The 27,746-nt window shown below is 47.8% G+C and overlaps 1 protein-coding gene across 21 annotated transcripts in view; it reads left to right on the top strand.

The window, feature by feature from the left end:
* Positions 1-27,746, top strand: part of RALGPS1 (Ral GEF with PH domain and SH3 binding motif 1) — a 295,428-nt gene that overhangs the window by 12,655 nt on the left and 255,027 nt on the right. For all 21 annotated transcript variants that reach the window (XM_081587230.1, XM_081587226.1, XM_081587219.1 and 18 more), the window contains exons 2-4: positions 1,166-1,244; positions 19,653-19,774; positions 22,870-22,977. In XM_081587230.1, the coding sequence (XP_081443356.1) occupies positions 19,718-19,774; positions 22,870-22,977 (165 nt within the window). In that variant the 5' untranslated portion in view covers positions 1,166-1,244; positions 19,653-19,717. The remainder of the gene's footprint in view (positions 1-1,165; positions 1,245-19,652; positions 19,775-22,869; positions 22,978-27,746) is intronic.

Here is a 27,746-nt window from a genome sequence, read left to right as displayed (position 1 = left end):
AGCAGGTGGTGAGGAGGGAGCCTTAGTCAGTTTGGGTCAGCAGCCTGTGTTTGGGTTGTTTTCTGGCTTCTGGAGCATGAAGTGTGGGCTGCGGTGGGGGTGGCCTGAAGCCAGAGAGGGAAACAAGGCCTGGCCTCTAAGTGCCTTGGGCCCCAGGGACCCCAGGGAAAGGGCTGTGAGGAAGCTCTGAAAGTGGGAGGACCAAGGAAAGGGGGCAAGCAGAGGAGACAGGAGGAGAAGGGGGAGAACGAGGTAGTTATTTGAGTCTGAGAGATGAGGGGCTGGTGAACTGTGTTCAAAGCTCAGCATTAGGTCCTGCTGACCTAATGGGTGGTGGGAAGGCGGCGTGGTGGGGAGGAAGCAGCCTGGAGGTCAAGGGCTGTTTGGAAGACTGGGGAGAACTTTGGGTGTTCTCAGGCAGAGGGAAGGCTCAAGAGAGTGGAGGAGGCTGAGGCTGCAAAGTAGGGTGCCGGGGTGGGGGGTGGTGCCTTGGGTGGCCTGGGGTCTCAGGCAGACACCTCTTCCTCAGAGTTGGGAGTCAGGGGCCAGGAGATGATGTGGGAACTTCAGGTTAAAGGAGGGACCCGAGGGAGGTGAAGTCAGCTTTCCTCAGTTGAGGAGGTCATGAGGCTGCTCTCCTGGGGGTGGTGGGGGGTACGGAGAGGGGGTGCTCTGGAGGAGGAAAGGCAGACCGGCCCCAGGGCCTCTGCAGCGGCTGTGCATGATGCCTGTCCATGTACTCCTGTACCACGTGGGCTGCCTCTCTGGCCACTTGCTCTGAGGGCAGGGGTGTTTGTGCCAGGTACTCCTGAGGGGCCCTGCCCGAGGTTTTGACCGGGCTTTGCAGCTGCCGGAATGCATCTTCCTGTGGAATCCCCAGGCAGACCCTCCCGTGCTTCCACCAGCGTGTATCCAAAACATGACGGGAAAGGAGAATAGTGACCACAGAGATTTAAATTAACTTCGGTGATTTTAGGGCAGGCTTTGCTACCCGATCGGCTAAATGGTATCACATATTGATCTATGGGGAAGGCTTGTGACATTTCACAGAATGGACTCAGAGTCAGATCTTGTACTATATTTGGTCTGACCTTGCTGAGCTTCGAAAAACAAGTCTCACCATCTGGAACATCGTGTAAATCCAATTATCCCCCTACTTTTACAGAGGCTCCTGGTTGGAAAGAGACCTGCTGGGACGGTTTATCCTGTTGGCCTGGGATTATGAAGCCCAGCACGTGTTCCTGGTAAGTGGGTTCACTGACCCTGGTGCCCTGTGCCCTCTTGAGCAGAGGGCCAGGGTGTGGCACCCAGAGGTGCGGCTGGTACGGGTGAGCGGGTGCCGTTGTGGTCGGAGGAACCTCCTGCCAGCAAGCCTGTGGGGCTGTGGAGGGCACAGGGGCTTTGGGGACTCAGGCGTCCTCGGTGAGCCACACCCAGAGGGTGTTTCAGGGGCTTTTTCTCATCAGATGACTTGGGCCCTGGGGTTTTCACTACTGATTCTTGGATCAGGGATTTTTCCTTTCTCTCTCTCCTCCTCGTGCAAAACCTCTCGTTGCCACCCTGTTTCGGTGTCATCCTTTTGCTCCTGTTGATCAGAAGACGAACGTTCTGTGTCATCCTCCCTACATTTGGGGTGACGGGTGATCTCCTCTCTCCCAGCCTCAGTCAAGTCCTTGTCTCACCCCACAAACCTCTGCTCCCTCTCTCTCAGTTCAGCAACCCTCCTCACTTTGGGCTATCCTTGCTACAGACCCTTCATCAGAAAGGGCCAGCCCATGGTGTGAGTCACGCTTGGCCCTGGGAGGATGGGGGAAGGAATACGAAGGTGAGTAAGACATGATTGCTGTCTTCCAGAGACTCTCATCTCCTCGTCAAGCCCCGCCTTCCTGTCCCCTTCTTCCCACCCTCCTTGCTCCTTGAGGTTCTGCCCAGCCCACCCGACACCTCTTCTAAGAATGCTTTTCTGCCCTCCTGACTCACTTAAGCTCTCCTTCTTTTAAACTGTCATGACACTTGTTTCAGCTCCCTCTTATGGCCTTGGCCACAATCTGCATTGCAGTGTGCTTTTTTTTTGACCTCCCCCTTATCTCCTTGACTAGACGTCAAGTGCTTTTAAGGCAGGGGTTGTGTCTTGCTCATTATTGTGTTCCATGCAGTGCCTTGCTCAATGCCTTACACACAGTAGGTGCTCAATAAGTGTCACCAGACGGGAACCAACATGGACTCGCTCATGGTTCCCAGCATCCATCCCCTCTGCAGCCATGGTCCTCAGGTCTTGAGACAACATACAACCACAGGGGAATATCTGCCTAGAAGAATCCTAGATCTTATTCAGGTTGGAGTAGTCACAAAAGTGTTAAAAGCTGAAATATTACAATATTTTTCAGATTCTTCCTAGTACCTTACCCTTCTGTCAACCTACTTTCACAAAGTGGTAGAAGGTAAAGTTTCTGATGCTTTCCTGCCAGGGCCCCAGGCTTCCTTGATTACAGTACAAGTAATTCATACAGTGCTTAGAAGAAGCAAGTTCCCTGAAACTTATGTATCAGAGGGATTGGTTCCTTTAAGGAGGTTGCTGGAAATAACTTGGTTTAAAGGTAAGAGCATGTGAGAAAACAGACTCAGAGATAAGTCATTTTCCTGAGATCACACAGCAAGTAAGTGGCAGAGTTGAGTTTTGACACTAGGTCAGTCTAGTTCTAGAAATGGGGTTCCTCTCCTCTGTGCTTTTGAGTCTGATAAGAACTGGATTCCATGGGCAGGGCTGCAGCTACCTACTTGCTGCCTATGCCCTCGGAGGGACTGCCTGATCTCACGGATCCCAGGGGATCTGGGCAGAAATGCTCCCAGCCCCTGTCATCGCTAGGGGACCAGAGGGCAGGGGGTCCCCTCCCCACGTCTCAGCAGGAAGATCACAGTGTGCCAGCCCATTTCACGTGAGTCCGCTTGAACAGAGGCTATAAGTTGTCCAGGCTCGCCAGTGCTGCCATAGCTTGAACAACCTGCCGTGAACACGGGCTGTGTGAACCTTCACCCTCCAGCAGGCAAAGACACGTAACAGCTTTGTGGGGACCTGGCGAGTGAAAGAGGGAAGCCAAGCTTCACACTTCGAGCAGTGGGTCCTTTGAGGCAGGATGGAAGGAGAGGATGTATAAGAACTTTATAAGTAGAGAATTCCTAGGAGGATGCAATTAAAGTGTACCAGAGGCTTGCTGGAACTAAAAAACATGGCTTTAATTGGTGGTTTGGAAGGTCCGGTAGAAGAAATGCCTCAAAACCCAGAAAAATAATAAAAAGAAATGGAAATAATGAACTAAAATGTGAGATGCTGTCCGCAGGGAAAGGCCTTGGAGACGTTTTCCAGGGGACCTGGCATGGAGTCATGGGAGTTCCAGAAGGAGAAAAAAGAATAGATGGAGGAGTAATAGGAAGACAATAGAAGAAAATGTCATTGAAGTGAAGAAAGATTTGATTCTTCAGATTAAATGGATCCTTTTATCCTACACAAAAACCAACACTCAGACCTACTTTCTAGTGAAAGTCCTCAACTCAAAGAAGAGAAAAATCTTAAAATTTTGTAGGAAGAAAGAACAGATTGTTGTCAAAGTAGAGAGAATTAGGCTGACATTGGGCCTCCTGTATGCAGCCCTGGAGGCTGGAAGATGGTGGCCTGGGGTCTCCAGACTGTTGGAGGGAGAGGGCTGCAGTCCTGGCTGTGCCCGTTGAGATGTCACTCATGGTCATTGTGAAAGAAAGGCATTTCACACGTGTGAGGACATAAAGCATAAGTCATCTGGTGAGTGTGCCTGAGGAAAATGTCCAGTGATGTTCTCTAGCCAAAGGACAGTTAGAGCAGAGTTACTGGGGTGGGGGACGTGGAGAGTGAGGGGCAGTGAGTGGCAGTGCACCCGTTAGCTCATAGAGACGAATCTCACGGGATATTGTTACTGTGATGTGGAATTTTTATTTTGTGTTATTAAGAACTTTTAAAACAGAGGAGAACTGTATGAGAAAACGTAATAGGCTGAAAATTCTAAACCATTTCTGTAAAACCCAAGCCTTTGGGAGAATGGATAGGAGAGTTGGGAAATGAGTGTTCCACTTTTAAGAGACTTAAATAAACATAGGGAAAATAAAAACCAAGGCATTGTTATTTATGTGTGTTACAGAAAGAGAAATAAAGGCTCAGTTTTTTTTTTTTTTAATAAATTTATTTATTTTAGTTGGGAGCTAATTACTTTACAATATTGTAGTAGTTTTTGCCATACATTGTCATGAATCAGCCATGGGTTTACATGTGTTCCCCTTCCTGGACCCCCCTCCCAAGGCTCAGTTTTGACTTTTGGGGATCAGAAGGTGTATTAGGGCTAGATTTTGTGTCACATGTAGTAGATAACCCTGGAATAACAATGACTTACACATGTAGTAGTTTATACCATTTCATGAAAGAGTAAAGAGGTTGGTGTGATGGAATCAAAGTCATCACAGAGCCAGGTTCCTTATGTCTCGCTGCCCTTGCTGCCATAGCAGATTGCCTCCTGACTCAAAATAGCTGCTTGAGCTCCAGTCGTCACATCTGCATTCTAGAAGCCAGAAGGAGAAAGAGGAGAAGAGGCATGCCTTTTCCCTTTTAGATACTTCTCAGAAGTCTCACACAGCACTAACATTTACATCTCACTGAGCAGGGCTTAGCCACACCAAGCTACAAGGGACCATGGGGTGTGCTTAGCTAAAAATAGGAGTTTTCTTGCTGGAGAAATAAAGGAGAAAGAAAGAAGCTGGGAATCTCTGCCTCAAAAGATCATCACTAGCAGAATGCAAATAAAAAACAATAGTTTTCTGTTTTACCTTTTTAAGTGGTAAAATGTTAACAAAAATTGATAAAACCAACGTTAGCAAGTGACTGAGGGAAATGGGTGCTCTCCTACACTGCTGTTGGGAGTGTGAATTGTTCTAACTTTGGGGGAATATAATCTGAAAATATTGAATGAGTATTAAATATCCAAATCTGTCAACCCAGTAGCAAGTCCTGCAGAAGCCCCAATGTAAAAGGCAGTACAAAGCTGTTTTCTGCACCATTGTTTGTAGTGGCAAAAGTGGAAGGGATGGGAACCCCCATCAGCCACATATTAGGCATTTGTTAAAAAGCAGCCAGATCTCTCCACGTTGATGTGAGGGAAGCCCGTGATACATCATCAGGTTTAAAAAACAAATTGCAGGATAATTTGTCTCCAGCAGTGGTTGCAAACTGGTAGTAGTGTGTGCCAGGCCAGTGCTAAGTGCTTTTTACATAATTTTCTTCTCACAGTGAACTTACAAGGAAGGGACTGTTGGATCGCCTCTTTTCAAAGGAGGAATTAGAAGCACAGAGACTAAGTGACTTTCTTATGGTCACCTAGCCAAGAGATACTGGGCTCAGAAAGTGACCAGGGCTCCAGAGTCTGAGCTCCAGCTCTGCTACCCTGCCCCAGGAGCACTATCTAGTCTCCCTCTCTGATGCTTTTATGGCCAACTCACTGCTTTCCAAATGTTCAAAATGGAGAGCTGTAAGTGGTGCAGTAAGCCACTGGACCCATCTGTCCTCATTCCATTACACCTGAAGCTTTGCCAGTGACACGATCTGCTGGGCCCCACAGGCCTTTGTGGTTCGACCTTGTTTTCTGGTCTGAGTTCCACTTGGTCTCCATGTATTTGTATTGCTTGGCACAACGACTTGGAGGAATACACTCCTGTCAGCCCACTATGATTACCTTAGTGCGCGGAAGCGGGTCGGCTTTGGGGGACGGTGGTCTCATGGCTTTTTATTTGTACACCCTTGTTGAGTTTGGCTTAAGGCAACAAAGATACATTGTTTTTGTAGTTTAAACAAAAGTCCAATAAAGTATAATTTAAAATGATGAAATATCAAGAAACAACCCAGATAAATTACTACACTTTCCTTTTTGTTGTTTGTTTCTTTTGAGGTTGTCTTTATAAACGTCTGAAAGCAAGGAGACTTGAGTTTTTCTTTTTTATAAGATAAAGGTTTAGGTCGTCCATTGTGTTTGCTTCTGATACCTTCTGTGTTTGAACATCATTCTTGAACCAGAACATTATAACAGGAGCAGCAGTGGTCCTCCCTGATCAGGAGGAAGGCTCTGCCTGGTTGTAACCTCAGAGTCAGACACGGGAAGCATGTGGAGGGAGGGCACTCAGGAAAGGGCTTGTGAGCCTCAGAAGCCGTGGGCCGCTCCTGATGCTGCCAGTGTGACCCTCTTGCTGGAAATCTTGGGGAGGCAGTGGAGCATGGCCACAGCTGTGACCAACCAGGGAGGACGAACATAATTCAAGACAAATATGATGAGTGCTAAGAGGACTGGGTGCTCTAAAACCCTGTAAGAGGAGGACACAACATAGGGGTCCCAGCAGGGGTCCCAGAGGAAGTGACATCGAAAATGAGACTGGAAAAGAGATGAAGGAAGAGAGGAGGGACAAGTAAGGTCCAGGGAGAGAACCAGCCCCTGAGCACGCCTGGCTGTGGGAGACGGGGTGGGGCAGGGGGTGCGGAGTGTGGCCACCAGTCTCCTCCAGCACCCTTTTGGCACATGTTCTAGCCTGCACATCTTTCCTTCCTTGGCTGGAAGCCACTTCCAAGAGGCCGGGTCAGGGAGGGGCGGCAGAGGGCCTGCACACTGCCAGCACTGAACACGTCCTCCCCACCCCAGGCAGAGCCTGTGACTCTCAGTAGGTTGGGTACCTGTCAGCCCCCCTCCTTCCCTCATACCAGCTTTCCTCAGTGACCTTGCCTGCTGACCCTCTCCTGGGAGGACCACAGCCCTGACCACATGGGATCAGGGCTGGAGGGATGGTGAAGGCAAGTCTCAGCCACTTTTAACTTGACACCCCTCTGGGCGGCAGCTTCTGCCCGAGTCCTCCATGAGCCGAACCTGAACCGGAGCCCAGAGTGATGCTGCTTCCCCTGCTCCCACCCCAGGAGTTGGCATCCCTTCTCCCTGCGTCTCCCACTCTCCTCAGGCTAGCAGGGGTCTATCCTTGAAGTCCACTCATGAAGTCCAAGTGTCTGGGCGGCCTAAGCATTGCAGGCTTGCCCGGACCTTGCACCTTCCAGAAGTAGGCTAGGGTGGGGGAGTCGTTTCTTCGTTTTTACTGAGAACAGGGCAGACTGCTGGGTACTGTGCTGGGGACTGGGAATAAAGTAAGTGTTTAAGCTCTTACCCTCTGCTAGGCACTGTGATCAACCCTCTGCAGAGGGGGCCTGGGTTTAGGAAGTTAAAGCGTATAAAGTGTTTAGACTGCTGCCTGGCGCCCACCGCTACTCCCGAGTGCCAGCTGGTGCTGTTTGCTGTCCTCATCATAGCCACACGGAGGGAGGACAGTCCTGTATCCCCACTTTACAGAGGCAGAAACTGAGGCTTAGAGGGGCACTTGCTTGCCGTCACATAGGATTCAAACCCAGGACTCTCTGAGGATGAATGAGTAGGTGTGACTATCACCTTCCAGGGCTCATGGTCAAGCAGGGAGATACCCGGAGAGAAGATGTCCTTGCCAGAGTGACAGGCGCCACAGTGGGCTGAGCGGAGGGCTCATGGAGGGGCCTGGAGGAGGGGCCTGGGGGATGGGGTGGGGGGAAACCCAGGAAACCCATTCCAGGCAGCATCCTCGTCGAGATGGAGAGATCGTCACTTCCTCCCCACCCATGGGATGCACCTTAGTTTTCCCGGGGCTTCGGTGAGGAGGCACTAGTTTGGTGGTCTGTGCACGTGCTCAGTTAGTGGTTAATCATCTGAGGGCTTCCCCTCCCAGCCAGACTCCTGGGACCTTGTCCCCTAGGTGGTCCCCTTGGGGAAGACCCCTCTGCCTCCAAGCTCAGTGTGACCTGAGGTCCTGTCCCTCTACTTTATGAACCCCCAACCTTCTTGGGGACACGTGCAGATGGCCTGGGTTATAGCCCTGTGTTGCCTACCCCACCTCTCACTCCATCTCTGACCCTCGAGTGAGTACATTCTGCTGCCCCATAGAAAGGCTCCGTTGCAGTCAACGCAAAGGAATGAAACATCGTCATAGAGCTGTGATTGAAAATCCCAAGCTAAATAAATCCCGCCATGACCTTGCCACCCCAACAAATCAGACTCCTTCTGTTGCCCATTTCCTTTCCAGTTCCTGTCCGCAGGGCAGGTGGGTTTTTACACAGTTATTATGTATCTTGCCTCTTTTTTACCTTGAGGTGGTGGGAAATGAGATTGATTAGTTAGGAGATGACCACCAGGTGGCACCAGAGCACCAGACATTCGACTCCAACCTCCCCCGTCTGATCCTGCCAGTGGAGCATCCCTGAAGTGCTTGTCTATGGAGGTTCACTTTCAATTTTCTCTCCAGATGCTGTGTTACTCACAAATGCGTTGCCTGCTTATTTTAGAAGTTGGACAGTACTGGAGTGTACAGAAAGCAGAAAGTAAAAATGCCATACAGTGACACCTGTAACCATTGATATTAAGACTTGCGTACATGAATGCGTGCTTTGTTGTTCAGTGCATAGTTGTGTCCAACTCTTTGGAACCCCATGGACCGTAGCCCAGCAGGCTCCTCTGTCCCTGGGTTTTCCCAGGCAAGAATACTTTAGTAGGTTGCCATTTCCTTCTCCAAGGGATCTTCCTGACTCAGGGATCGAACCTGCGTCTCCTGCATAGCAGGAGAGTTCTTTACTGTCTGAGCCACCAGGGAAGCCAACGACTTGAGTACATAACCTTCTGTACTTTTGTATGAGTGTTCAGATGTAGACACAAGTATTTCAAAACATGTCCAGATGTCATTTTCTCATTAATCACTTCTCAGACCACTGCCCCCATTTAAAATTGTAACCCCACCCTTTCCCCACTCTGTCTGTTCCCTCTCCTTGCTATACTTTTTTCTCTTTTATCACTAGCTTATGTGCCATATGTTTTACCGAAAGCTTTATTTATTGTCGATTCCCCCCACTAGAATGTACCAGGGGATTTCTGTCTGTTTTTTACTGCTTTATGCCCGATACCTAGAATGGTACCTGACACATAGTAGACTGTCTACCAAATACTTGCTGAATGAACAAATGAATAAGAGTGAATATGTCCTGAATCTGCGGGCATCTTTCTGTGTCTATAAATACTGCTCTACCTGCCGAAGGCCGCTGTGCAGAGTGTGAGCCAGAGGTCCTGCGAGGCTTTTTTCTTTTTTTAAAGATTTTTTTTTTTAATGTGGCACATTTTTTGAAGTTTTTATTGAATTTGTTACAGTTATTGCTTCCGTTTTTTGTTTTAGTTTTTTGACTGAGAATCACGTGGGATCTTAACTCCCCGATCAGGGATCGAACCTGCATTGGAAGGCAAAGTCTTAACCACTGGACCTCCAGGGAAATCCCATGGAGGCATTTTACCTCCCATGGAGGTATTCTTTCTGTATTAACAGGACTTCATCATTTCATGCAGCATTTCAGAACCGTATCCCATTTACTGACTGACTTTCATCTCTTTCTTGATGTCTTTTCCTATACAAATGTTTTAATTTTAAACATAATTAAATCTGCCAATAAATTCCTTTATTTTCTAACTTTTTATCACCCTAGAGAGGACTTCTTCACCCCAGGATAATAATAATAATAATAATAATAAAAAGATTAATGATTTGTGTTTCCTTTGGTATGTTTATGGCAGTTAATCTTGATCAAAACTTTATGGGCTTCTCAGGGAAGCCTGGTGTAGCAGTCCCTGGGGTCACAGAGAGTTGGACACAACTGAGTGACTGAACAACAGCAACAGCAGATGGCTCAGTGGTAAAGAATCCTCCTGGCAATGCAGGAGACGTGGGTTCAATCCCTGGATCGGGAAGATCCCCTGGAGGAGGAAATGGCAACCCCCTCCAGTATTCTTGCCGAAAAATTCCATGGACAGAGGCGGGCTACAGTCCTTGGGGTGACAAAGAGTCAGAAACAACTGAGCACACGCACACACACACATATTCTTATAAATGACATTGATAAAATTTTAGGTAAATTCCCTCTCAAGTGAATAGCAGATTGTCTCATCAACATTTATTGAATAATCCATTCTTCCCCACTGTTTGAAATGCCATCTTGACCAGATATTAATTCTCATGTATAATTGATCCTATTTTTGGGACTGAGTTCTGTCCTGCTGACCATTTATCATCAACGGGGCTTCCTGGAAGGACAGGTCCCTGTTCATTATACTTTTTACTTTTTTTGAAAACTTCTTGGCTGCTTTTAATTATTCTCCAGATGAAGTTTTAAATCAACTTGTTGCATTCCAGAATGAATCCCCTTAGGATTTAGAATGAACTTGCATTTTATTTATAGATCAACTGGGGAGAATTGATGTCTTTACAATATCTTCTCCTTATTTGGAAGGAGTGAAATGTCTCTCCTTTAAGTCTTTTTTTTGTGTGTGTGTGTGTAATAGTAAAGTTTCATAATTTGCTTCAAATGCTTTTTGTACCTTTCTTTTACAGTTTATTTCTATGTATTTTCTTTCTTAGTAGACCTTGGGCCATTACATTTTCTAGCTGGTTACTGTTTGGATAGAGGAGACAGTTGGTTTTGTGGCCATGTGTCTAATGCTCACAGCTTTCTCTTGGATCTAATTCCATTTGCTTCAAACTTTCTAGGCATTTTTACTTTCTGGTTTGTTGTTGTCATCATTCCTTGTATTTCAATATTATTAATACAACAGAGTTCACATTCTTTCTTGTTTTCTCATTTTGGCAAGATTAGGAGAAGGAAAGTCCACAAGTGTGTGGACCTAGTTCATTGTCTTGAACCCATACAGTTTGATGTGAAGGTGTCATTTTCTCCGTGCCCTTTGGCACTCCCCCTCCCACCTGCCTTTGCCCTTCAGTGTTCTCCACAAAATGTGGAAGGCCCTGGAAGATGACTTAAAGCTCAGAGGGTATTTCCCTGAAGCCCCAGCTCATCTTGAGCCACCGCTGCTATGCCCGCCCCTCTTCTCTAGCCCGGTCTTGCCCGCCCTGGCTTACTCTCCAGAAACAATGTCCTTCCTAATCTGGTGGGAAGCGCCAGGCTGTCCATGATGGTCAGGACTCAGTGGTATTTGTCAGGAAGGACCAAGGGTGTGGGTGTCCTGTCCCGCCAACCTCCTCCTCCTCACCTTGTGCTTCTGAGGCACCTGGTCAGAGGAGCAGCAGCAGCAGCAGCAGCAGCAGGGGACAAAAGACCCTCGCTGTGAACCGGTCTGTGCCCGGTGCCCACTCCGGGGCTCTCTGGTCAATGCCGGCTGAAGCTAGTGATGGGCTCCCAGTTGCTCGGGGTCCCATGCTCCCTGCGCTTGCTCTGTGTCGTGGACCCTCAGCTTCCTCTGGCGCTGCAGTGCTCAGGGCCGTGCAGGTGGGAGTCAGAGCTGGCTGAGCCTAAGCAGGGGCCCCGTCCACCCCGTGGATCTCAGAGCAGCAGGGAGAGGAGGGGGCCCTGAAGAGGCGTGCCACCTGCGGCACCTGGCGATGCTCCTGACAGACGGGGTCCAGTCAGTGACCTGACTGGACCAGCCACACCAGTTCTTCCTCTGCCGTTGGCAGGGACTAGCAGGGTCCTGCTGCTCCTTACAGGAAACTGCCCTCCATCCCATCCTCCGTTCTCTATAGATGGTGTGTGTTTGGCCTGCACGTAACAGGCATAAAATACCCAAACCTCCACGCCCTGGAGCGCAACCGTCAAATCGTGGTTTGTGTGGGCAATGGTGAGTCCCTGGCATCAGGCCTGGTGGTGGAGCTTGTGTGTATGCATTGGGGGGTGGCCTATGGGGTGGGAGGTGAGGGTGTAGGGTCCCTTTTTAAATTTATCTTTATATTTTGAAGTAATTTTTGACACAGGAGTTTGCAAAACTGGGCAGAGCACTTACACATACCCTTCACCCAACTTCCCTGTTAACTCACGTAACCACAGTACAGTAATCAGGTTAACCTGGCGAATTAGTTTAGGCACCACACTATGAACTAGACTGGCGGCCTTTTCCAGATTTCATCTTCCCCCCCACTGCATATTTTTCATTCACACTCCTCCCGCTGCCTTAACCTAGGGGTGATTTCTTGTGTCTCACACTAAGAGAGCGTTATTGCCCTTGCCCAGCCCTGCCCCAAGGAGAATGACAGTGGTGGCTGAGGATTGTTGACACCGGTAATAGCTGTCATTGAAGGTGCAGTGCCACGGCCGCTTCTCACGTGCACTATCCTGTGCTTCCCTTCAACCGTCTGTGCCGTCGGCACCCCAGTTCTCCCCATTTCACAGATGAGGAAAGTGAGGGTTGGCCAGGTCAAGCAACTTGTCCAGGGCACAAGGTCAGTGATGGGTGAGAACTGAAACCCTGGTTTATCTGTTCTCTTAGCCACAGAGGTTACCTGCTCCTTCTCCTGCCTGAGAGCTCTGCTCTGTAGCTGCCCTGCTCTTAGCTCCTGCCAGTCCTGCTGTGGTTGTAGCTTGTCAGCCTCGGGGAGGTGGGGGTGTTGAACCTCAGGCTGTGTACACACACACACACACGTGTCTGTCCGTGTGTGGCTGTGTACACACATGCTGCCCCATACTGTGTGAACATGTTAACTTTGGGGACAGGAACTAGGGGTGGAGTCATGGAGACTTTTCTTGTTTATTTTACACCTTTTTATCCAGTTTATGTAATTTTAGCATGCACATGTATTACTTTTATGTAGAGAATTCTGGAAGCCCTTCTACTTGAGAGGAGTGGGCATTCCTTGGCTGGACTTGCTGAGGACAGACGGCCCTTGTTGGTTTCTGCCTCCCTGGCCGTGGCACACAGTGTGTGAGGGGTGGGGGTCCTCGGTCTGTGCTGTCGCCTTCCTTTGCGGGGGTGGCCCCACGTCAGCTCCGTACATATAGGAGCTGTGCTTCCCTAGGGAAACGCCCTGCCTGGGCCTTTTCTCCAGGTTCACTCAGTTTCACAAGTTTTCTCTCTTTTCCGTCTATCTGTGGACTCTCAGTCTGGAAACCCAGCCCTCTTGCCCAGCACGGCCACTTTCTCTCCCTGCCGGAGGCTCAGCCGCAGTGGCCCTTGCACACAGCGGTGCCTCCTCAGCCGTCTGGCCGGCCCAGCCCACTATCTGCCCTCAGCGAGGAGGGGAGATGAGGGATGTTGAACATGTGGTGGTAGCTTGAAAGGGGCAGTGAGGGGGCGGGTGGGACACAAGCGAACCTGGCCCAGAGGGATGGCATCTCGAGCCTCACATGCTCATGTGGCCAGGGCCTTGATTTGAAATTCACCAGACGCAGCTGCTGGCCAGGAGGAGGCTGGGCCAGTGCGGAGAGGGTTGGGGTGGGGGAGCCGTAGTGCTGCCAGCGCTCATGGGGGACCTCTCCTGGGCTCCTGGAAGGTGGTCCAGCTCCAGGGTGATGGTTACCCTGGGGGAGACCTTTTGGTTACACAGAATGGACATGCCAAGGCGTCCGGAGAGAGGAGAGAGGGAGAGCACACGCGGTCGTTGTTCCTGACGTGGCGTGAACTGTCGGCTGTGGGCACAATCCTCTTTGCTTCCGTCCCCTGCATCTTCGGTTCAGACATGGAAGATGGAGCAGCTGTGGCCAAGCCTGCGGAGGAGGGCAGGGTGGCCACGTGAGGAAGTGGGCTTGGACACGGGGCTCAGGGTCCGTCTCTGAGCTTGTCCGAAACAGTTGGAAGACAGCACTCTCTTGTTACCGAGTGTTCCCGGATGTGTGTATTTCCTTTGAAACAGCCTCCACACGCTCAGGAAAAAGTGGTTTTTCTGCCTTCTCCCCAGTGGTCTGCAGCAGACCGTCTCCTGTTATTTCCTTGGTTTTCTGAATCTGAGACATTGAAGCCTGGAAGGAAGCCAACCTCCCATGTGGGACTTGCCTTCCCCTCTTCGAGAGCCCACACACGTGAGACCAGAGTCTGTTGCACAGAAACCAGAGACGCAGGCGGTTCTGTGGTTCTGACTCAGCTGCCACGTTCCTGCGAAGTTACATCATGAGAACTGCTTTTCCTGCTTGCAGTGCTTTGTTTCCAAGGGGGCCTTGGTGAGCGAGCGAGCGTGCGTGCGTGCGTGCGTGTGTGTAAGAAGTGAGGGAGGCACAGGGAGAGTGGGGAGATAGGGTTTGTCTGGCACAGGTCAGCCTGGCCAGACTTACCAGGGTAGTGCCCTTCCCTTGATGCCAGACTTGATGCCACCTTGATGCTGGCCCCCGTGTCCAGTAGGGGGCGCAGGCAGGCAGCTGTGTGAGAACGTATCACCAACTCACGATGTAGTTTCTCTCTCTGAACCTCCGTTTTCTCATCTATAAGATTTTTTTTTAGATGCATATAAATCCTTAGCCAATGCCTGAAACAAAGTAAGTGTCTAATAGATTGTCAGGATGACAGCAGTGATCAGACTGCAGTGAGCTCCTCGGGGGCTGGCCTGACTCCCCTGCACAGGGCTTGGGGAAAGGTTCACCAAGTTTACCGAAGGATCGAGGAAATGACCAGCAGGTGAGATGCTGTTCCTGTGGCTGTAATCTTGGGTCCATCTGTTAAAGCTGACTCTGTGGGGACCCCTGCCTGGCTTATTATACCCGGGTTAGTCTAGGATGGGCAGCGGCTGGGGTCAGGTGAGGGGAGGGAACCTGCCCCCCGTGCTCCTGCCACACTGGCATCTCGGTATTGTTTCACACCTCTGGGTTTCTGCACATGCTCAGAGTGCCCACAGCCCACACTTGTCTGAAAACACTCCCGCTCATAGCGCGACTGCTATTCTCAGTGGTATCTTCTTAAACCCCCAAGGTGAACCCAGGGTCTGTTACACAAGGTGTCCTGAGAGTAGCTCCCTACTAGTTTTCTCCCCGCAATTACACTGCGGAACCCTGGAGGGCAGGGGTGCACCATCTTCGACTCTGGTCCCTAGAATTGGTCCTCCAGGTCTCAGTGGGTGGGTGTTGAGCCAACGATTGGATGGACTTCTGAGCACCAGGTGGCTCTTGGGCCACCATCTATCCATTCATAAGGGCTCCAGAAGTAGAAGTCATTTGTCCTCGATTCCTCTCTTTTCCTCTCCCCTCCCGTACAGTCTGTTACCTGTTTCACCTCCAGAACCCCTCCCAGATCCAGCTCTTTTCCCCATGGCCAGCAGTCCAAGCGGTCCCATCTCTTACATCCAACTGGGTTTCACTGACCGCATTTTTGGCTTCCCAGCCAGTTCTTGGCACAGTAGCCACTGTGATCTTCAAAAACAGATCGGGTCATGTCAGTCGCCTGCTCAGAAACCATTCCCAGGCCTTCAGGTAAAACCCAGACTCCCCACCATGGCCTGCAGGGCCCAGCCTCTCCACTGCCTCTACTGACTGACCCCCAGCTGTGGCTGTCTTTCTGCATCACAAACCTGCTGAGCTCCTGTGCATCTCAGGGCCTTTGTGCTCGCTGTGGCCTCTGTGAGGAACACTCCGACTGGTTTTTATGGCTGACTCCTTCCTAGGACTCCAGCTCAAATGCTGCGTCTTCAGAGTCCTTCCTTGACCACCCTGGCAAATACCACCTCCCCCCTATTTTATTCCTTGAAGACCCTCAAGATCTGAGTTACCTTCTAGGTCCACATGTGGTCTCTGACTCCTGCGCTGGGATGTGAGTTCTCAGGGAGCAAGACCTGTTCACTTAGTGTTCCCTGCATCTGGAACAGGGCTCTTGACCAGCTTTCCCTGAATTTGGATGGGGAAAAAAATGACATCTTTATTTTCCCTGACTTTTAACTGAAGCTTAGCATCTCCCTCAGTTATTAACATAGCTAATAAATCATGGTAATATTTATAGTACCTGGGACTTTGTCACCAATTAAATCATAGCTACTTCCATACCACGTAGTAATTGTGGGCACGCACCTCAGAAGCTCAGGAAACTGGGCTTCCCTGACAGCTCAGTTGGTAAAGAATCCACCTGCAATGCAGGAGACCCTGGTTCAATTCCTGGATCAGAAGATCCACTGGAGAAGGGATAGGCTACCCACCCCAGTATTCTTGAGCTTCCCCTGTGGCTCAGCTGGTAAAGAATCTGCCTGCAGTGCATCCAGGTTTGATCCGTGGGTTGGGAAGATCCCCTGGAGAAGGGAAAGACTACCCACTCCAGTATTCTGGCCTGGAGAATTCCATGGACATATAGTTCCATGGGGTCACAAAGAGTCAGACATGACTGAGTGACTTTCACTTCACTTTCACCTCAGAATATTTATGCTCATGACTACTTTGAAATTATGGTTGTTTTTAGACCCACAATAGATCTTGCTATTTAATACAGTGAGATATATATATATATATATATATATATATATATACACACACACACACATATATATATATGCCTTACCTGAAGAAATACATATATTCTTACACTATAAATTGCTTTGAAAATAATTTAATAACTGAATTTTAATATAATTTGCTTCCTGTGTAGTCATATGTATAATTGGTTTCCTGTGTAATTTTATTTTATTCATTTAAAAACGTCTCTGTAAGAAGGGGCCCATAGGCTTCACCAGATGGCCAAAGGGGTCCAAGGTACAAAAAATGGTAGGAACCCCTGGCTAGAACAAGGTGTGCACAGAGTAGGAGCTCAGTGAATGAATGGATGAACGAGTGAATGGATGGTGCCCATCTTCCCTGGTGAGGATGAGCTCCTGTGTGTTTTCATGGTTGGTTGTCAGTGGCTTGGCATAAAATTGCCCTAACCCTAACTTTGAAGCCAACAAAGGTCTGTCTAGTCAAAGCTATGATTTTTCCAGTAGTCATATATGGATGTGAGAGTTCGACTTTAAAGAAAGCTGAGCACTGAAAAATTGATGCTTTTGAACTGTGGTGTTGGAGAAGACTCTTGAGAGTCCCTTGGACAGCAAGGAGATCAAACCAGTTCATCCTAAAGGAGATCAGTCCTGAGTATTCATTGGAAGGACTGATGCTGAAGCTGAGACTTCAATACTTTGGCCACTTGATGCAAAGAACTGACTCATTTAAAAAGACCCTGATTCTGGGAAAGATTGAGGGCGGGAGGAGAAGGGGATGACAGAGGATGAGATGGTTTGATGGCATCACCGACTCAATGGACATGAGTTTGAGTAAACTCCGGGAGTTGGTGATGGACAGGGAAGCCTGGCGTGCTGCAGTCCATGGGGTCACAGAGTCGACACGACTGAGTGACTGAACTGAACTGAACTTTGAGGAAAAACTTGAGAAAAACAGTTCTTTTCTTTCTTTCTTCTTTCTTTTTTAGTATGAAAATCATCAAGCATTCAGGAAAATTGAGAGACTGGTACAAAGAACTGTTAGTGAATGGCAGTTGTTGACATTAACATGTGTTTTACAGATACATTTGAAAGTATGTTGCAAATTCACTTCACCTCTAAATTGTCAGGTGCATCACTTAAGGATAAAGCCCTCTGCTACTTAACCTCCATATTGTTATCACTCCAAAGACAGTGAATACTAGTTCAGTGTCATCTAATGTCCATACTCAGCTTTCCCCAGTTGAGCCCCAGGTGTCATTTTAGCTCAGCTTAGTTCTTTTGAGTGTTCTGGGATAAAGGAGGGCAGGGAGGAGGCCCACTGGCTGTGGTTGAGGAGATGGTTGAAGAAGAAGATGGAGTGATTTGGGGACGTATGGGGACAGAGCCCGGGTTGCGTTGACCTTCCATTTTGGTTGTTGACTTGTTTCCTGGCGGCACAGGGCTCTGTGATGGGCTGAGGGCTCCAGGAAGATAACAGGCAATCCAGATCGGGTTGGTACTTTCTTCTTTTTGATCTACCCCTAGCCCATCTTTCCCAGAGACCTCTGGATTTGACCTTGCTCCCCAGGATGGGTTTTCTCACAGGCACCACGGATTCAGCATGTCCTGAATCAGATTCATCATCTTTTCCCACAAACCTGCCACACCGCCACTGTTCCTTTTCTCAATGAGGCGCACAGCATCCTCTGGTACCTCGAGCCAGAAGTTGTGCATCCTCAGCTGGTTCTCTCCTCCCCCCATCAGTTTCTGTTGTGTTTCTATCCTTACTGCCTCTCAGCCTGTGTTCTTGTCTTTGACATCACTGCTGCCACCTTAGCTCAGAGGCCCCTCGTCTCCTGCCTGATAATTGCAGTTGGCTTCCAGGCGGTCCCTTTGCCTTCTTTCCTGCCCCCATTATGTCCTGGGCTTTCTCCTGCTAAAAAGCTGGTGGTGACTACAGTGCCCTGACGGTTGGTGATGTGATAAATGCCCTACTAGGGACATGCGCTCATTGGCAGGTGAACAGTGGTTCTGGTTTGAGTGGCTCAGGTGTGATAACCAGGGGAAATGACGTTGGACATTTGAGCTGGGTCCTGAATGATGATGGTTTGGTGGGACGGCAGGCACAGATTACTTAACCTCTCTGGGTCTCAGATTCCCCACATGGAATATGGGAGTAGTAACAAGACCTGCCCGAGGATGCCGTGAGGTAAAGCACGTGGCCCGTGGTGAGACTTCTACAAGTCTTAGCCAGTATCCATGTTGTTATTGATGAAACACTCTGGTGCATAGGGAACAAGGTAGATTCAGTTTGTCTTCGTCACCTGTCTTCTCGTATAAAGATTTTACTTTAATAATAGTCTTTATCACTTCAGTTTACATCATTCCATTATAAAAATGTTTAATTGAAGAGAGGCTGTTGCTTCAAAACTCTAAATAAGCAGAATATTATCAATTAAATGTGTAGCGATACAGCCTTTAGGACTACATAATTCTTCCATTTTACAATAATGCTTCCCCTGTAAAAATTTGTCATGGTTTGTCACAGATTTAAAGTATGAGGCACCTAATGCTAAGAAAGGATAATACAGTGTATGTAATGTAAGTGAACCAGATCTTTTCTCAAATATCAGTTCTTTCTAAAGCCCTACCAATTTATGTGAACATATTTGTTGCATAAATTAAACACTTTTTGTGTTTTTAATTTTTAATATTCTATAAAACTTAAAAATATATTCCGTAGCTATTGTAGGCAGCTTATTTTAGCATTTCACCTGTAAGAAACACTGATCTGTATACTTAAAATGATTTCTTGAAAACATTTTCATGATATTGTCCAGTGTTTAATAAAAAATGTGAAAATAAAGTCTCCAGAATATGAAGATTTTTATCCCTTGATTAGTTCAGATTATTGCATCAGTTGAATTCCTTGAGATGTGTAAGGCAGGTTGGTCCTTTAGAGGATGGTAGACTGAAACAGGTCACAAACTCTAGCACCTGGGAGGGCCAGGCAGGTTCCCAAGTGGCCGCCCAGGCCAAGTGGAGTCTGGAACGCCACTAGGAAGCCCTTCAGTAGGAGGAGCAGCTCTGCTCAGTCCAGCTGATGTCCATCACGCAAGAAAGTGAACCCAGTGCCACCAGGAAAGTCAGAGATCCAGAATTCTATGTGAAACCTTTCAATTTTAAATGTTGGTGATTAATTTGAAAAAAATTCCTAAAACCTGCACAAGCATAACAGATCACATCTATGGGCCACATTTAGCCTGAAGGCCACAGCTTGTAACCTTTCTTGGAGGGCATCCTCTGGGGTCACCTGCTCGAGTCCAGCACAGCTCTCTCCCAGGGTGGGATTAGGTTGGATTTGAAAGCTGGTTTTTATGAGTGCCTTTGCCTTGCAGGACTTCTCCAGACAGGTTATGTCACCGACAAAGGCTGCCCTGAAGCTCCCTGTGGCCCGGAGACTATGTACAAGAGGAATGGTCTGATGGCTAGCGTGTTGGTCACCTCTGCCACTCCACAGGTATGGCGCTGGGAGGACGGGCTCGGGGGGAGGGAGCTGTGGGGAGGGGCCCTTGCATTTGACCCAGGCCCCCTGAGTCGAGGCCTGGGGACTGCAGGACTCTGTGAATGCCACCATTCTTAGCCTTCCTGAGACACCAGGCATGAGATTTGGGAGGCAGTCAGCCCTGAGGATCAGGGTGTTTTCTGAAGTCGTTCTCTTCAAAGAAAAGCAAATACCTGCCCCATCCAGTCGTAGCAAGTGCCACATTCCATTTTGGTGGCAAGAAGGGATCAGACCTTTCCCAAGCCAAGCTGATTGTAACTAAGTTGCACATTCCAGGATGAAGTCAGACAGAAGGGTTTCCAGCTGGCCCTGTGCTCCTGTTTACCTTGCTCATTAGGGAACGGCCATAAGGGCTGGTGGTCGAGAGTGGCCTGGGCTCCTGCCCTGGGGGTTTGGGAGTTTGCTTTTCAAGTTCCATAATGGAACAGAGGCGGGCAGGGGGCGGGGGTGTCATCTGAGGCCCGGGGAGTCTGCCGTGGCAGATGTGTAATGCCAGGCTCCTGTGACAAACGGGCAAGAGGGGAGCTCCAAGTTCTGCGCTCATTAGGCCCTCCCAGTCGAGCTGGGCTTTTGAAATGAGCCTGTGCAATCAGCTAGAAGTCACAGGGGTTAATCCATTTCTTATCACCCTTTTAAAAAATTCCTTGGTTTGATCTGTGGTTCTGAAAGCAGACTTATGGGTACCTGTTAAAATTCCCAGATGGCGCCAATATAGGTTTAAATAAAGTTACTGCATCATCATCACCGCCACCACCACCACCACTGAATGTATATGGGGCAACTTGCGATTAATAAGGCCCCTTGTATGAGTGTGTGTGTTTGGGGCAGGTGCAATGGGGTGTTACAGAAAAGTTATAAAACCTGAAATTCCAGGAATGGACTCTGTTTGGTAACTGGAAGAACCAGACTTCCATTTCCATTTACAGTTTACATTCTGTCTAGAGTAAAGCTTCTTTCTTTTCTAGTCTCTGTTTATACATATGAATCCATACACATATAAGTGCAACCACACACATATATGCTGTATATGTGTACATATATATATATCTATACGAATATGCACATACATGTGTATCCAGAAAGTGGTGAGTGCTCAATAATATGTGTCAAGTGAACTGATCGATGACTTATTGAAGTGCTCAACACATTTTGGTGACTGAATGACATGTTTATGCAGATACACACCCATGATTTAGTGCTTACTATATACCGGGCACTTTTTTGGTGCATTCCACAGGCGTGATCTCATTTAATCCTCACAGTAACCCCAGCAGGCATGTACTGTTGTTTCACCCCCAGTTAATAGGTGAGGAAACTGAGGCAGGGAGTGGTGAATGAACTGACTTCAAATCACACTGCTGGCGGGGATCGACAGCCAGGCCCCTGTGACTCTGGAGCCACTGGTCCCGACCACCATGACACGACACTCCCTGGAAGAAAGTCAGCTGCGTCAGCTGCTCCAGGCTGCTCCGTGGGAGGGGACCGTGGGCGTGCAGAGAGATTTATCGGTAGCCGCCAGCTTGGAGTCTGTGAGACTGAGGGAGCGAATAGACGGCCAATTCCAGAAGCATTCAGGATTAGTCTTGATTACTTTTCAAAAGTTCAGCACACATTTTTCTCAGGGGAGAATATCCCATCGCAAAACCATCCCCCCACCCTCCACTCCCAGGTCTCTTGAATCAGTGTCACTCAGGGAGGGGATCCTGCCAGCTGCTTTGTAAGCTGCATTTTATATGACCCGCACCACAGCCCTGGGGAACAGGTTCTAATAGTGCCCTTTTACGGATGATCGCTGAGGCACAGCGAACTAAAGAGGTCAGACAGCAGCTTGCTTGGAGCTGGCATTTTAAGCAGGCCTGTCTGACTTCAGAGCTCAGAGCATCTTAAGATCATCTCAGAGATTTTGGTATAGTAGACTCGTTTGTAAGCCTTTAAATGACACAGGCCTATTGAAGTCTACAGGTTTAAGTTTCAGCTCCTCCTTTTAACCTCACATTTTCAGTTGTTGACTATTGGTTTCCCTCCCTGGCCTAAAAACCCTCTAGTTTCCAGTAAGATTGCAAAGTTTTTCCAGATATAGCCATCTTGGAAAGAGTGAAATAAAGGGGAATTAATAAAAGCATATTCTCTAAATCCCAGTCCAAGATGTTGAGGTTAATGGAAACCACAAAATCCCTCTTCACAGGTTGAGACGAATAAAACCGTTTATAAACAGGGCACAATTTTGGGGTGGTAAGCTCGGTTGGTTCCCCAAAGTAGAATTTGATGAAATTAAATAAAATTGAAGGGAAGGTACGTTCAACGTTCTGGGATCCCTGCAGTGTTGGGTTTCATGAAACTGGCCACATCTGGGGAGTTTAACTTGTTCTTTTACGGGAGACCTTTCCTTATATGCCGGCCTCATGGTGTTCTTCTTAACAAGGGGCTCCACTAAATATAACTTTCACACCATCTCCAAAGCCAGCCAGTTACCTCTCACCTCATCAGCTAACAGGCTTTGAATTCCAAGTGGCCCCTATGTGAAACAAGCCTTGAGAGCCAGTTTGACATTTTGTATAATAATTTCCTGCAATGAACTTCAAGTAGAAAAAAAAAAGGTGAAACCAAGTGATGTTTAAAAACACGTAACAAAACAGATGATCTCCTCAGGCCTCCTAAGATGTGAAGGTTGGGCTGTATCTTTTCAGCCGTCACCCCACAGGCAGTCGGAAGCAGCTGGGTGTAGTGACTGAGGGGGACACACAGCTGGGCTTGCACTCTGTCTCTTCAGTTTCCTGGCTAAGATATGCTGGGCAGGTGGCATGGCCTCTACTTCCTTATCTGTAGAATGAGACTAACAATAGTGCATCACCAGAGCACTGTTATGAGCATTAAGTTAGATTATGCCCATGAAGTGCTTAACACAGTGCCTGGAGTAGAGTAAAGCACTAAACAACAGAAGCTCTTATCATTGTACTGTCCTGCCACTCTCACTTCTGAGGTTTGGGCGTCAGTGATGGTGGAGTCAGCCAGCCTGCTCAGGCGGCTCCATCTCTCCCTGTCCTCCACAGGGCAGCAGCAGCTCAGACTCTCTGGAGGGCCAGAGCTGCGACTATGCCAGCAAGAGCTACGACGCTGTTGTCTTCGATGTCCTGAAAGTGACTCCCGAGGAGTTTGCTGTAAGTATCAGAACCGATGTGGGAGGCTGGACACCACCACAGGAAGCTTGGGGGTGGGGGATGGGGGGGTGATTACTGCTCACAGTTGTTTGCTAAAATTGGAAACAACCCATATATTCAACAATAGGGGATTGCTGAATAAAGTATTCTTTATGAATACTTTATGAATCCCATGGAGCATTAAAAAAGGATGCTATCTGAGGGGAGGGAGAAATTAAGGAAGATTCCATAGACAGAGGAGCCTGGCAGGCTGCAGTCCATGGGGTTACAAAGAGTCGGACACAACTGAGCACACACAATATATAAAATAGATAATCAGAAAGGACACACAAGGAATTATACTCAGTATCTCGTAATAACCTATAATGGAAGAGAGTATAAAAAAAGAATATATATATGTGTGTGTGTGTGTAACTGAATCACTTTGTTGTACACCTGGAACTAGCACAGCATTGTAAACTATATTTCAGTAAAAAAAAAAACCTATAAGTATTTTCAGTAGATGTATTTTAATACCTGATTTGGAAAAATTGTTTGAGCAGAAAAACCTTTGTACCTATCTGTATACAGAATTAATTTGAATACTTGTTATCTTGCTGTGAAGATCAAAATTAGAAAATGAAATAAGGAAGAAATGTATGATACACATTTTATACAATTATATAAAAGCAAAATAATAAATGGCTTTGAAAGATTAAAAAAAAAACAATGCTCTCTGTCGAAATTTAACCACCTTGGAAGGCTTATACAATACATATGAATAGTAAGTGAAAGGAGCCAGTCAAACCTAAAGGAAATCAACCCTCAATATTCATTGGAAGGACTGATGCTGAAGCTGAAGTTCCAGTACTTTGGCCACCTGATGTGAAGAACTGACTCATTGGAAAAGAGCCTGTTGCTGGGCAAGATTGAAGGCAGGAGGAGAAGCAGATGACAGGGGATGAGATGGTTGGATGGCATCACCACCTCAATGGACATGAGTTTGAGCAAATTCTGGGAGATAGTGAAGGACAGGGAAGCCTGACGTGCTGTAGTCCATGGGGTCGCAAAGAGTCAGACACGACTGAGCAACTGAACAACAAAAGTGAAAGGAGCAGGTTACCACACAAGTTATAGAGAATAGTGCTGTTTTTAAAAAAGCATGCACAACACATAAATATTTATATTTGCATAAGAAAATATTTGATGTTTACATATTCACAAATATCTGAATATCTATATAGCCAAAAATATCACTGACTGTAGTTTCTGATTGTAAGAGTCTAGAAGATTGGAATCTAGTTTCTCTTTATTTGTACCTTCTATATTTTCACAATGACTGTTCTCTACAATGATAGACAATATCATTTGAACGGATTTTGTAATTACTCATGTTTCAAAATCATTTTCCCACCAGCCAGTATGTTGCTGCGGGTCTGGCCGTGGGGCTTCGTGTTGCAGGAGCAGACCAGGCTCCTTGTTTTGCTGTGACCTGCTGTCTTCCTTTTGCACTTTGAGGGTCAACGGAGGATGCTGGCTCTGGGATGACCCGATTGCAAAGTGCTGACTCGGGCTGCACTTCTCTGGGGAACCACCAGTGTTTCTGACCATGCCCGCTTCTTCCAGGGCCCCTTGCTCTAACAGGTGTTGTGCCCTCCAGGGGCCTGTGGAGCCAAGTGTGCCCCATCTCTTTGCTCTGCCATCACTTGCTCCTATGTTTACCTTGTTGCAACAAGGTAAGCCCCGTGCTGAGCCCCACACATGGGTCACCTCTCTCAATATGTCTGAGGGATCCTTTTAAAACCTATGTGAAACTCTCTAGAGGTCCCCTCGTACTAGGAGACCTGGCCTTCCTCTCAAGGCCCCCAGTGCCCGGGGGTCTGGCCGAGCCTCCTCTCGTGCCCCACCGCCTTGCTATCCAGCCGCATACCGGCTGCCTGTTTCTTCCCCAGGCTCACCCGACATCCCCCTGCCTCGGGGCCCGGTGCTGCTGCTTCCTTCCGTCCTAATGGCTCTTTCCCACATGTCTCACCATCTCTCTTAAGATGTCAGCCCTGGAAGAGGAATTTTACCTGCTAAGGTAGCATCTCTACACCTCTGCCCTGACCCTGCTCTGTTTCCTTCATATCTCTCCAGACATGACTTTCTATAATAGTGTTTCACATGGCCCTTCTTCTTCACTAGAATGCCAACTCCCGAAGGATAGGAACTTTATCTGACTTGTTCACGGCTCTCTCCCCATTGCCCAGAACGGTGCCTTGATCATAGTGGGTGCTCAGTAAATACATGTTGATGAGATGAATTCAGTCCTTAGAACAACTCAATAAGGCAGATTATTAGCTCCTGACTTTCTAAGAAAGAAACAGAGGATCTAAGAGTTTTGTTTTTTTTTTTTTTTAACACCTGAATCATAGAACCAGAGGTGGGCAGAGCCAGGTCTGAAACCTTTATCTTCTGGTTATTCACCTGTTGCTAGGTGATGATAACAAGGGCAGCTCCCACTTTGGAACACTTTCTTTGTCTAGGTCTTGTACTAAATGTTTACATGCATTAATCTAACTTACTTTTCACAACAGGCTTGCAAATTAGGTCTATTTATTATTCCCTCTATATTGGTGAGCAGGTGAATATGTAGAGAGGAAAGTTACCCCTTCACATGAACAGTAAGTGGCACTGTCTGTCTGGGCTTTAAAACCAGGACTTCTGGCATCCTGTGTGTATGCTCAGTAGCTCAGTTGTGTTCGACTCTTTGCAGCCCCATGGACTGTAGCCTGCCAGGCTCCTATGTCCATGGAATTTTCCAGACAAGAATACTAGAGTGGGTTACCATTTCCTCCTCCAGGGGATCTCCCTGACCCAGGGATCGAACCCGAGACTCTTGCATCTCCTGCATTGGCAGGCAGATTCTTTACCACTGGCACCACCTAGGAAGGCCTTTGATTTCTTAGATCAGCAGAAATATAGTCTGAGCCACATATGCAATTAAAAAAATTTTAGTAGCCACATTAAAAAGGTGAAATTGTTTAAAAAACACTTTTTATTTAACTTAGTATGTCTAAAATGTCACTTCAATCTGTAAGCAACGTGAAATTATTGAGGTACTTTACACTATGTTTTCACATTAAATCTTCAAAGCTCAGTGTGTCTTCTGAAGCTGGAGTGCTGGTGACACTTCGGATGCTCAGTAGCCACGTGTGGCCAGGGACCACTGTGTTGGGCAGTGCAGTGCTAGTCTGTCCTCTCAGGCATCAAGCTGTGTTGCCCCTGTCTCCTCTAGAAGACTTCATGGACCTTGCTGGCTGATGGCGTAGCTTCTATAATCTATTTACTTTTATTTGCTTGTTGTATTTTTGAGTTTTTTTTTTTTTTTTTTTTCCCTTGCTTCGTGAAAAGGATGAAGTAACAATGAGGTTTAAAAATCCCTTTGCTTGGGAGTTCCCTGGTGGCCTAGTGGTTAGGATTCCGGGCTGTCACTGCTGTGGCCCAGGTTCAGTCTCCAGTTGGGGAGCTGACATTAGGCAAGCTGTGCAGCACAGCCAAACAACAACAAAAAAATCCCTTTACAGTTATTCCCCACGTAGAATAGCAGAGAATTAGGCTGTACCTGGGGCTTCACAGGCGGTGCTAGTGGTAAAGAATCCACCTGTCAATGCAAGAGACTCAGGAGACTCGGGTTCAATCCCTGGGTTGGAAGGCTCTCCTGCAGGAGAAAGTGGCAACCACTCCAGTATTCTTGCCTAGAAAATTCCACAGACAAGAGGAGCCTGGTGGATGCCTGGGGCCACGGGGCCACAAAGAGTTGAACACAACGACTGGGCACAGGCCGCACCTAGAACAGCACTGTCCAGCAGGGCCCCTCAGCAAGACCGCGAGCCCGGTTTTCCAGTCTCAGCCCTAGAGTGTTGCTCGGCCTGCCCCAGACTGGGAAGGCTGAAGGGAAGGGCGGTGAGTGCTCTGAGAGCGCAGTGTTAAAAATTGGCTGCTCTTGCCAGAGCCAGTATGTCCTCAGCTTAGATGTGAAGCCAGGTCCCCTGGAGTCTCTGGTCTTTGGGGAAGCATTGGAGTTGCCAGGTGTTGGAACTGAACCAGACCACCTGGTATTTTAGTTTCCTGTCTAATAATATGAAAGAAAGAAAACAGCCAGACCCGAGTCCAGTAAAAAAAATCACTTGAGTGATTCTGGGAAGATGGCAGTGGCAGCAGCATAGTTCTTTATTCTCCCTAAATCCCCACATAAAAACATACAGAACAGCTAGATAGCAAACCCTGAAACCCGTGAGCAGTATTTACAATAAAATTGGGTGTTAAGTTATCCCTATCAAATCTCAAATACCAGTATCTTGGGGATATGCCACTGATGTCAGCAAGCCCTGCAGAGCATCAGCTTCTGTCTAAAAGAAAGCAGAAGTAAGTATTGGGGCATTTGACAGACTAGGGGATAGAAGAACCCCAAAATTTCCAACAGGAATTCACCGGAAAGTTCAGCAGGTCAACGTGAGAATAGCAACTGAAATTGAGAGGAATTTTTACTACAATCACAGAAAACTAACCAATCTAATCACATGGACCACAGCCTTGACTAACTCAATGAAACTATGAGCCATGCCGTGTAGGGCCACCCAAGACAGACAGGTCATGGTGGAGAGTTCTGACAAAATGTGATCCACTGGAGAAGTGAATGGCAAACCACTTCAGTGTTCTTGCCTTGAGAACCCCATGAACAATATGAAAAGGCAAAAAGATAGGACACTGAAAGATGAACTCCCCAGGTTGGTAGGTGCCCAATATGC

This window comes from Giraffa tippelskirchi, chromosome 4 (assembly GCF_054371585.1).
Source record: "Giraffa tippelskirchi isolate mGirTip1 chromosome 4, T2T-mGirTip1v1.2.pri, whole genome shotgun sequence".
NCBI classification, from domain to species: domain Eukaryota; kingdom Metazoa; phylum Chordata; class Mammalia; order Artiodactyla; family Giraffidae; genus Giraffa; species Giraffa tippelskirchi.
Note: the sequence above shows the minus strand (reverse complement) of the source record. Positions and strands in the feature narration are given on the sequence as shown.